The 11,774-nt window shown below is 37.8% G+C and overlaps 1 protein-coding gene across 6 annotated transcripts; it reads left to right on the top strand.

Annotated features, from left to right (window-relative positions):
- The first annotated feature begins 821 nt into the window (after positions 1-821).
- On the top strand, positions 822-11,527 carry susd1 (sushi domain containing 1). 6 transcript variants are annotated; one of them, XM_067602542.1, is made up of 19 exons: positions 828-1,576; positions 1,721-1,861; positions 2,116-2,271; positions 2,608-2,760; positions 3,043-3,222; positions 4,640-4,819; positions 4,938-5,117; positions 5,487-5,666; positions 5,748-5,927; positions 6,126-6,305; positions 6,708-6,887; positions 7,619-7,783; positions 7,982-8,076; positions 8,270-8,456; positions 8,613-8,706; positions 9,627-9,876; positions 10,003-10,042; positions 10,214-10,307; positions 10,731-11,527. In XM_067602542.1, exons 1-19 carry the CDS (start codon positions 1,522-1,524, stop codon positions 10,798-10,800), a joined length of 2,760 nt encoding a protein of 919 aa, XP_067458643.1. In that variant the 5' UTR covers positions 828-1,521; the 3' UTR covers positions 10,801-11,527. The 6 variants fall into 6 exon arrangements, with proteins under 6 accessions (XP_067458688.1, XP_067458643.1, XP_067458652.1 ...); XM_067602551.1 differs by having other exon boundaries at positions 829-1,576; positions 4,977-5,117; XM_067602560.1 differs by lacking the exon at positions 6,708-6,887 and having other exon boundaries at positions 835-1,576; positions 10,731-11,525.
- The last annotated feature ends 247 nt before the right edge of the window (positions 11,528-11,774 follow it).

Below are 11,774 nucleotides of genomic sequence, written 5' to 3'. Positions count from 1 at the left end.
GAACCAAAACCAAACAGTCAAATTTCAGGTCCAACAACCAAAACAATGTGCCGAACGACAGTAAAACGCTGGGGGAACTGCAGGGTCAGGTGATAATTCTCTGTGGATTTATAAGTACTCGAATGACTCTATTGACATTACATGAAGTCATTTGATCCATTGATAGGAAAATATTGATTAGAACAGCTTTAAAGAATAAGAAGACCTCAATCCCAAATCTGGGTGAAGTTTGACATCTGCTGGTGACAGCAGGACTAAACTATCTATCTGCTGCATATTGAAAGTTTTTGCAGTTTGCAATTTGCACTTAGTGCTTTCGCAGTGCAGCAAAGGAACTGGGTAATTTGCATGAACAGCAATAGACTCTATGGCTGACAAAGAGAGCTGACCTAAGATGCTCAATGAACTGAGAAAGACGCCTACACTGCAGTCATTACTGTGCTGGCACACAATGATCTGTGGGACATGGAGTGCAGCAGTGAGTCCGGATTAATAATCTCAGTTTCTTCTAACTTTTTGTTAAAAGAAATGTTGAAGCAACTTTTATTTTTTATTTTTTTATCATGAGAAAAGAAGTCAGTTCTAGTCAGTTTAGGATCCACATTAGATACCCTTTAGTCCAGACTTGCGTTTGAACAGAGTTTTGGGGGGCTGGCTACAGTCCAGCAGGCTCTGGTGTGAGTCAGTGACTTACTGGTTTGAGTGACAGAAAGACTCCAGTTAGGACCCTGCTGGGCAGAGAGATAGCAGCTCATCAGACTTATCTCCCCTTCCCACAGCACTCCAACTGACACCCCTCCAGCACCCAATACAAACCCTGTGGTGTGAAAGGGAGGGATATGTGTTCAATTGACTTAAAACACAAGTTAATGCCTCCACTGTGGGGCAGTTTGAAGGCTTTTGATACTTTTCTAGGATATATTTGAGTCACTTGTATAAAGGTTACACTCTTTTTTTAAAATCCACTGGCCAACAGGTAAGCTGCACTGTAATATTCACCCAGTTTTTGGTCTCTCTTTTTGGCAGTGGCAGTTGGTATTGAACCGTATTTAATGCAATTTTCTGTATGAAAGCACATCATTCTCTACACACATGGCAATGATGAAGTTAATTTGTTCCTAAAAGACACACTGGTGTGTTAAAAATGCCACACTGTTTGTAACAGGGCTTCCAGCAGGTTCATTAGGCCAAATATAGCCCTTATCAGCCACTGCAGCATGAGTGTGCAGTTCACCAGAGTGAGCACGAGCGTATCATCAACACAAGTGAATGTGTCACAAAATGACAGCTGAAACCACAAACAAACACCAGCTGCAAGAGGACCATTGAGAAAAGGAGTCATTTCTCTGGGTGACCTCAGCTCACCCATTCACAGCATCCTCTCAATCCTGGTTATCAAATCCGCTCAGTGTCATCATGGTCCACACAAGACGGAAGTAAAAAATAGACAAATAGGAGATGATTATGAGGAGGTTGAGTGTCTGGTGAAGTGAAGAGAACAGCAGAGACACTCAAGAGAGGATGGATGAGCGAAGCAGAACTATAATCGTGGTTTTTCTGCTCTGTGCCATTGCAGGTGAGAATGATGATTATTGATCAGAATTTATATTTTTTGGCATGTATATTAATATCTGTACAAAAAATATACTATACCAGGACAGTTCTGCTACAGTAAAAAAAAAAAAACAACACTTTCTTGATGTCCTTTCCTCATTGTCAGACATGCCAGCAGCAGGCTACACTCTGGATGTGTGTGCCACCTGCCACGCTAATGCCACATGTGACGACAAAGCTGATGGCTCTGGCAAAGTTTGTAACTGCAAGTATGGCTTTGTTGGAAATGGAAGAACCTATTGTCAAGGTAAGAGAAACTCTACTTTTCGTATTTTATATCATGTGAAGTTAAATGATAAGTCTCTTCAGAGGTTTTGTAATGAGAACTGCAGCCTGAATTGAATTTTGAATTCAAAGTTTAAAAGTTAATTGGTCAGTTATAACTCTGGACATTCAATAACCTCATTCATTGAAACTGCTCTAATTCATATTGTATACCTGTACATTTAAACCTCTTCTCTTTTATCTTGAAGTGTAATAAGTATTTTATTTTTCTTCCAGATAAAGATGAGTGCCAGATAGGAGCCAGTAAGATCTGTGGACAGCATACCACCTGCCACAACACATATGGCAGCTACTACTGCACCTGCCTGAAAGGATTCAGCCCCTCAAACAACTTGCCCGTCTTCATCCCAAATGATGGAACCAACTGCCAGGGTGAGTTTAGACTGGAGCCAGAAAAGTGTACCCCAATAACTGTGAGGTGAAAAATACAACAAAAATATATGCAAAATTTACATAAATATGTTCATGGAGTCACACATTCAAGATTCAAAAGTCCATCGAAAACATTACATATGAAACCATATTATTTTTATTTTGTATCAAATGCTCAGTAATTCATTTCCAAGAAGTAATAAAAATGTCTCAAATCTAATTAATTACTGGCAAGAGAAAAAGCTGCACCCGACTGAAATTACAGTTTACCTGTAAAACAAACTGGGTGACATTATCATGTTGATGTCATACGCTCATTTCCCATTGGCTGTGCAGACATTAACGAGTGCAAGATCACAGGGCAGTGTGGAGAGGGGGGTCAGTGCAGGAATCTGGAGGGCACTTTTGAATGCAGCTGCCAGCTGGGATACCGAGTCCACAACGGAGCAGAGCCCTTTCACCCTGACAGGCACAACGCTTCCTGCAAAGGTAAAACTGCATTAATTAATTCACAGTAAAGTACTGGTGTAATGCTTCACTGCTATTGTAAGTCAAAATATCTGCTGTGGAAAAAACTTATCAGCTGTTGGATTGAGTTTACAACACCCAATGATATTAGTGTTTGTGTCTCTCAGTTTAATCCTGCCATTTTATTTTCTGGCTGGCATAACAGTCGAAGTCCTCATGAATGAGGAATCAATAGAGATGTTGTGGTCAGCAGGAGAAAAGCTGGATCTAAACTGTACTGTTTCATGTTCTTACCCAACTCAGTGGTGGACTGTGGCCAGCCGGCCTCGCCGGAGGACACGGTGCTACTGCCAGGCACAGGGACCACATACGGCAGTGTGGCCAGGTTTGAGTGTGATGAAGGCTTCCTGTGGAGGAGTGGAGACAACACCTCTGTGTGTGGGGCTGATGGACTGTGGAGGGGAGCAACCATGGTCTGTGAAGGTAACAAAACACAAGCAAACAAATCTACCTCTCTGCAGCTTTTATTTTCTCTTCAAAAACAAACCATTCATGATCATTCATCAGGACACAATGGCTCTGAACTTCACATTTTCCATGATTTTAGTAGAAATGTGTGCTTCTTTGATTGTTTGGCTGTTCTGATGTTCTTAAAAAATGTTTAACCTTTATAATTTGGGACCTCAGAGACTCAGGACCATGTTGCACCACGTCTAATTCATTCATTTTAGTCCCCTGTATTCCTCAAACTATTTGTTTTTAACACATTTCTAGTGTCAAACTTCTGAAAATGTTGAGAATCATTTTTTCTTCATCAGTTTTTCTATTATTTTCTCTAACAGGTTTATTGGGTCTTTATGAATGTACTGTATGTGCTACTGTGTATGTTTCACAGTAGCAAGTATTGTTGTGTTTTCTTGTTCGGTCTCATTTTGTTTGACTAATTATTTGAACACAGACACAAAAGAGAAGAAGCTTCTTTTTGTGAACTTCATGTCACAGTAACATGATGGATCAGCACAAGTGTGTCTTCAGAGAAGCACAGTGTTTAATATTAGAGGGTTTTGATGAGAGATATTCTGAAAATGGAAACATGCCTAAAGCAACTGATGATAAGTTATGTTTGTGGCTAAAAGTGATCAGTCCGACAATGTTAGGTCAGAGGTCATTGAACAGTCACAGTATGAGTAACCCACTGTAATATACAGTATATAAACATAGAATACAACAGACTACACTGAAAGATATCAATAAGCTCCGAAAATAAATCTATCTATCTATCATATCAATAATCTAGTAACAAGTAATCTACATCTTCATAAATCATCAAATTTATCTGATTAATTATCGTTATAAAGTATTTTTAATATATCAAAACATGACATTTCCTTTCTAGTGACGGCTTACTTTATATGTATGTCAGGATTAATTACAGTGTTACCAGGTAAAGACTTCTAGACTGGACTTTGGGCTGATTGTTAGATTGAACATGTCATTGCTTGTCATAGCTATTCTCAGCTCAATTTTGTTTGATTCAGAGTATTTCTTTAATCAAAGCTACAATGAGAGTAAATTTAGGTTTGAAGGAGATTTTCAATGTTGATAATTTGATCAATTGGGTTTATTGTCAAGCTGCATTGATGCAGTGAGCACATCAGTAGGCATCAGTGCCATGAAAGAAGCTGTCTGTGCAAGATTTTTACGCCTTAAGAGAAGTGCTAAAATTATTTTCTCACTGATGATGATATTGACAGCGCTTGTATTTAAACATACGCTGAGTTTCTAATAAGTTTCAGGGGCTACAGGATCATGAAACCAACATGTAACTGATCGATTGGAGTTCTTGGCGATTTTCCAGTGAAAACAGTTTCATGCAGCGTGTAACTGCTTTGGCTCTCAGGGGTTTACTGTGGCTCTCCCCCTGCCCTCCCTCACTCACATATGCTGTGGAATAAACGCACGATGATGGGCACTGAGGTGGTTTATCAGTGTGACTCTGGATATTATAACATTGGAAAGGGCAATGTGTCCGTCTGTACTGCTGCTGGACAGTGGGAGGGAGCATCTGTGCTCTGCCAAGGTACAGTCACTGCTCTATCACATGATATTTAAAGCTTTTCTGGTTTCTGAATGGACTAAACTGAAAGTGAATTGATCTTAATCCTGCTGTTCATATTACACTGTTGTGGTGCATGTAGAGATCTTGTGTGGAAGTCCTCCTTTAATTGAATCCACAGAGCAGGTGTGGAACGGTAACTCAGCCCCTGGCAGCACTGTGCTCTATTTCTGTAAAGAGGGCTTTTATAACAAAGGAGGACTTAATGTATCCATCTGTAATGAAAACGGTCAGTGGATTCCCCCAACTCTCTCCTGCCAAGGTAATTCAAAATATCAATGAAATGCTGAAATCTCTTTCCAATTATAAAAAAAACAGACTTTAATTTCATTTCATTTCTAAGTATTTCATTAAAAAAGTTGTATTATTTTTCCTTTAAAGGCATGCACACAGGTGTTTTCACTTCTGGCTAATTAGTCTGTGCTTCTCTAATCAATCAAAATAGAATGAAATCACCTGTGTGTGCTGTTGCATACAGTAGGTACAGGGCAGAGATCCTTATGTGAACATAACTACCACTTTTGTCAAATGGTTTCCATTAGAATAATTTTTTTTTATGTAAATGTGTTATGTTTTTGGTATTTTTAAAAACTTTGTATAACTCCTCCATGTGTGTCATTTCCTGTTCCAGAGATATTATGTGGTGATCCTCCTATACTGCCCCACACTGGGCAAATGTGGAACAGCAGCTCCACTCCTGGAAGCACAGTGACTTACTACTGTAAAATAGGATTTTATCAAAATGAAGGAAATAATAGGTCATTATGCACAATTAATGGTTACTGGACAGAGGCGAACATCTCATGCAAAGGTAACAACAACGCTGTGGTTGGTATTTAGAATTTAAAAAATGCTGTCACCCTGTAAAAGATTGTGATTTTCATCTCTGTAGAAGTTGACTGCGGTGCGCCTCCTGACATCTCTCATTCAGTTCTGCTGTGGGATCAAATCTCCAAAGTGGGATCTCAGGCTGTTTATCAGTGTAACTCTGGATATCGCAGTGTTGGAGAGAGAAATGTAACAGTTTGTACTGCCAGTGGAGAATGGGATGAGGCCTCTTTGTTCTGCCAAGGTGATAATGCTGTCACCAAATGTGTGAATAATGGCTAAAAACATGTCATCTAATTGTCTCATTTGTCTTCACATTGGCTTAAATCTGGCTTTTTTGTTTTTTAAGTAAATGCTGTATTTGTTACATAATCCATCCCCTCAACATTTCAACATTGTAGCTAGCAGTGATCTTTGATGACTTGCTGTCTTTTTGTTGTAGAAATCAATTGTGAGGAGCCTGTTTTAAAGTCACACACTAAAACACTCTGGGATGGAACATCACACAATGGCAGTGTGGTGTATTACCAATGTGATGAAGGATATCACACAAGGAGCCTGAGAAACTACTCAGTATGTGGAGAGAATGGACTGTGGGAGGATATTGATCTGTTCTGTGAAGGTGCAACGTTTAATGCACTAAACTGATACTAATTAGTTTTAATTTCATAAAATTCACATATATAGATATCGACAAATAAATTCTGAATGTATTTGTAACATTATTTAGCTTTGCAAATGTCTAAGTAGTTGAAGCCCAATACTGGTCTCTATGAACTTAACACAACTTAACACAGACATTTCAGCTCTATGTAATTGTAATAAGGGTCTTGTTTTTGCATGAGACACACATACATGTATTTCACCTGAGGACTCAAAAGGTCAGGAGCAGCCAGAGGAAGAGCCAAACATGATGAGAGTTTTCTGCATCATTTTTGTTTCATATCCTGTTCACCTCTGGAATGTAGTGGTTTGTTTGTTTTGCTTTTGGCACATTATATACCTGATTCATGTCTGTGCGCAGAGATAAGCTGTGGTCCCCCTCTAACCCTTCCCCATACTAACCTCCTGTGGGACCGCACCAGTAGACCGGGCAGTGTGGTGCTGTATGAATGTATGGAGGGATTTTACCAGGAGAGTGGAAATGGTATTTCAACATGTTTAACATCAGGAGAGTGGGGAAAAGTATCAGTAAAATGCAAAGGTACAGTAACAAAGTCTGTGCTGCCCTACAAAGGCAGACAGTAGTAACTTACAGAAACAACATCACAGGAATTAGTTTGGAAAAAGTTGGTAAGACCAGCTGTGACTGTCCTCCACCAGCCTTTACTAGCTTGAGTCTGTGCTGTTTGCTTTTTACCGCTGTTTTGTAATTCCTGAATATTTTACATGTTTTTTTTTTTCCCGAAGAAAAAAATATTTCTATGGCATACTACGTTTTATATGGTAAAAAAAAAAAAATAGATGCCGGTCTTAACTCTAATTCAACCATTTATGTAGTAGGGCATTATACAACATACATATATTTAGGTGCAGGAGAGTCAGTATTTACATGTTATTGATAGGTTTTTATTGGTTTATGCTCAGTTTTAAAATTTGCTTTACAGAGTCTACTTGTTCTGTGATTGTTTTAGGTTTTGATGTAAATGTTAAGGAAACACAATCCTGCTTGTGATTTTATTTTTTACTACATGCCAACTCATCTAGTGGAGGGCAACGGGATCCCAATTTGTGTGGAATACACTATATTTCATATAAATCCTTACGATGCAATCATTACAGAGATTTTACTATTTACATACAACCTTTTGCTTGTTATTTTTTATCTTTTATGTTTTTGTTTTCTAAGGGCACATTGAAAAGAGACAATATATTCAATATGGAGGATGGATATTCAATCAATAAGTTAATCAATCAGTGTCCTTGTTTTCCTAGCTAAATGTGGCCCAATCCCTTTCCTCACCAACTCAGAGGTGGTTTGGCACAACAGAAGTGTAGTGATCCATCGCTGTGTGGATGGATACCACAGCTGGAGGGGCAGTAACATGTCTCTGTGCAGCAGCTCTGGGGTGTGGCAGAACGCTACGCTGAAATGTATAGGTGAGTAAAAAACATATCATCAGTATCATTAACACATACTTTCTGGTAATCTGCTGCTGGTGTTTGGAGATCAGATTAAACAGCCAATAATCTAAACGCCCAGCAGAGACACACAGTACTGTGTATTTTGTGCTGACCAATAAAAAGTAAAGAATTTGGTTGTAACATGACTCTCTTTTCATTCCCATATCTCTACAGAAATCAAACCACCTATCAATCACCTATTTGTTTCTAATGAAAAATGTTTGCATTGGAGAGCAGAAAAGTATGAGGAGAATACGGAAGTTTACAAGGTAACAAGACTTCATCTGCCTTCTCATATACTTCATATACTTTTTCCATCATTTTTACTCATTTGCCAGCATAGAAAGTGGTGCTTCTGGTAATTTATTAACCTAACTTTCTGGCTAAATATGTGTGTGTGTGAACAGTTCCACATTTGTCATACCCTACTAACAAATAACAACATCGGTGTAACCATCCCAGGTGACCTATGTGGGCTTCAGAGACTATCAGAGGTCCTTTCGTGACAAAAGGGAGCGGTTTCTGAGCTCCAAATCTGACCAGCTGCAGGTCTGTCTCAACCTGCTTCCAGTCACCAACTACAGCATCTCCATCACTGCAGTGTCTGCCAGATTCAAAGCCACCATCACCACTAACACCAGCTTAACAGGTATCAATAACTCTTACATTGACTCTGCTCTCACAACATGTTTCCCTGCATCTTATCAGCTTTCTAGAAATATTTAGGACTAATGTAATCTTATTTTATTTGGTGTAGTCTTGTTTATACTGAACAATGCACATTAAATCAAATAACATTTGACAGTACCTCCAGCACCAGTTGTCCACTACAGAGAATTTGAGACTCCTGTACCGACTTTGAGGCTACGCAGATCACCCAACACGCTAGACCCAATAAGGTAACAACCAACATGACGAGGGACAAGATATCTGTGTTGTGGAAAACATTGATTGGGGATGTGAACTAATGGAGGACTAATATTATCTTAAACATTTCACAATAGTGCCATAGGCTGTGATCAGCACTTCAGTCAGATCAGACCAAAAGAGTAACAAGGAGTTAATGTTTTACTGTATGAGATACAACAGACAGATGGTCCAAGCTTCAAAAATACCTTCCAGTATTCCCAAACTGTGTATGATGGTGGTAGAATCTGGATTCATGATTCAACAAATGACTACCAGCATTTTTGAATACTTGATTTATAGCATCTTTTAGACCTTAACTCACAAACATAAACTTTTAACACATGGAATTATTTATTTAAAAAAAAAACTATTAAAATATAGTTAATAACTCATTCATAACTGGACAAATGCCTTTAATCTGCTACACTGAACATGGATGAATATCAGTTATCAACCATCCAGCTTTAATGGCTAAAATGGTGATGTCACCATGTTGATATCCAGCATCACCCAAACACTAAGAGAAACATAATCATTAGAGATGAATTCATATATGTGTCATGTTACCTTTATGTGTTAAAATATCTATATTTATGGATAATAAGCCACATGAATAGTAGCCTATTTTATAATTTGTCAATGATTATCAATCCTTTTAAAGTTGACATGTGTCATACTAATAAACCTAAATATAAAATGTTCAAATCAATTTTGATATCATGGTTTAATTACTCACTGTATATGAAACCATAGTGTGTCTAAAGTGTTACCATAAACCCTGTAACAAAGAGGGTGTTGCTATAGTTACAATAGCTCCTAAATGTATATGGTATCATTATACTGAAGTTAAAATGTAACTGCAATGCAATTTCAAAACTTCCTTGTTTATTTTCTGTTCTTCATTTTGCAGTTTGTACCAAGTGTTTGTGCTTCCTTTAGAGGGGATTATGGTGTTTGACTGTTCCTCACCTTCCTCACTGTTCCGCAAAAGCGAATCCTCCATAGAGTACGTCACAGCTCAGATCCACCTCAGACATGTCGGCACAGAGATGAACTTTACTGTGGGGGACGGACTCTACTACGGAAGCTTCTATAATGCACCTCTGGAGAATGGCAGGAACTACTATATCATTTTACGAGCTGTCAGTCAGTGGAAAAGGGTGGGTGCAGCTATTGTATAGTACAGAATAAAGATTTATTGGCTCAGTCACAGTGTGAAAAATAGAGTCAGATTTGAGAGAAACTGCAGCAGCCTTGATTAAATGTTTTGTTTGTTTTTCTCCCAGGATTTAAAAAGTTCCTGTGTCTTGTGGGCTAAAGTAAGAGGTAATTACTATTACTATGTAAAGCCTGTAATGTCATCTTTTAATTAGATTGATTTTTATTGATTTGGGTTACAACATTCTGAACTTATAGCAGAAGGCAACAGAAAGTATTTTAATATAATAAAATGTAAAAGCAAACAAACTGCTCACACACAGCGTTGTCTCTTTCCAGGCACATCCTATGTTCTGAAGGTTTCATCGCTGTCCGCCACTGCATCAGTAGGACTGATTGCGTTGGTTGTTTTGGGTGGATACAGTTGCACCTGGTATAGAAGATACACATTACAGTACACACTCTGTTTATGTCATTCTATGTGTCTATGAATGAATGTTGAGTATCACTTTGCATTACTTCAAATCTTCATGGTCTAAAGTCACACTAAGGTCCCCATGATGACAGGATGTTTTAGTTTTAATATTATATTCATTTTTATGTATCTATTTATTCATAACATAATATTTATGAATTGGAATCACAGCCTGCAAATTAAATATGCTTTTTAAAATTTTGTTTATTTCCATATCTATTAGTTTTCGTGGCAATAATAAAGTATATAGTGAAAGTAGCCATATTACATTTCACTATTTTATGACTGAGCTGCAGACAGATATTTTGTAAAACTTCAGGTAAACTACTGCAAAGGACCTAAATGTAATTCAATGTGTTTACACTCTTTTCTCTTTTTCAGGTTTTTCAAGAAGACACGACACTCTTTATTGTTGATGTTGTGTAATTTTATTTGTCAAAATGGCAAATAAAATTAGTCTTGCATTTCTAGTTGTAATTTTGTATGTTTTGTAAATAATTACAATAAACCCTGTCACTGTTTTTTCAGTAATTTTTGGAATTGTGTTGAATGTTTGTAAATGAGTTTATAGATGTAAATGGCCTCATTATGGACAACAGCAGAAGATGTGAGAGTCTTTCTTCTCCACATCTGTTTCTAAACAGGGTCTTGATCACCTTCAGTTTGGAGAATGATCGCTTAACTGATGCTGTTGACACTGCTAGTGTAGCGTTTATTTTGAGGAGTTTTGTCTGTTTTTAAAACTTTTTAACATATAGACATAACATATAGATAGGTTTAAGTTCCACTGGGCATCGCTAATGGCTAATGCAAACTTACTTTATCTCTCTCATCTCCTCTTGCTGCCTCTCGCTGCATTTGCAGATCCCTTTGTATTGTCTTCAATTTTCTGTCTCTTCTTTGCATTCTGTAATCATAAAGTAACCCAGTGCTAATCTCCCTCTTTACAAGTGTAAGTTAATCCAAACTAAAGAGTTGTAAACACATTTTGAAAAAAGAAATACTCTGATTTCTTTTTAAGGTTTTTCTACACCACAAGGTTGATTTCCAATTTGTACCAAATAATTAGTATAGAGATGGCTAATTATGTATCTAGCTAACTAGCTACTATCTATCCATTGTATAGCATGTTATACAGCTTTGGACAGGCTTAAACATTAAACCCACTTAGAAAATACAGTCTACACACATTAGTAATGCATCCTTAATAATATCAAGGTTACAGCTTAGACTGTACTGACCCAAAGGCAATAGAACAATCTAAAGAGATGTGATGTCGGCTACAATAGCTACAACATGTTTTAAGGGTGCTTTATTTTCCTAATGGTCAGCCTACATAAAGGATACATTCTTTTCTCCTGTAATGGCCAGTTTACTCCGTCGCAAGGGCATCTTATAGGGCACAGTGTCTCATGTTCTTCACTG

Source organism: Thunnus thynnus, chromosome 2 (assembly GCF_963924715.1).
Source record: "Thunnus thynnus chromosome 2, fThuThy2.1, whole genome shotgun sequence".
Classification (NCBI taxonomy): domain Eukaryota; kingdom Metazoa; phylum Chordata; class Actinopteri; order Scombriformes; family Scombridae; genus Thunnus; species Thunnus thynnus.
This window is presented reverse-complemented; position numbering and strand designations above follow the sequence as displayed.

Bases quoted from the DNA above. Each gene is read 5' to 3' on its own strand.
- susd1 (XM_067602542.1), top strand. From the start codon at position 1,522: ATGGATGAGCGAAGCAGAACTATAATCGTGGTTTTTCTGCTCTGTGCC. The intron at 5,118-5,486 runs GTAATTCAAAAT...TTCCTGTTCCAG, and splicing joins CCCAACTCTCTCCTGCCAAG to AGATATTATGTGGTGATCCT. The intron at 6,888-7,618 runs GTACAGTAACAA...TTGTTTTCCTAG, and splicing joins AGTATCAGTAAAATGCAAAG to CTAAATGTGGCCCAATCCCT.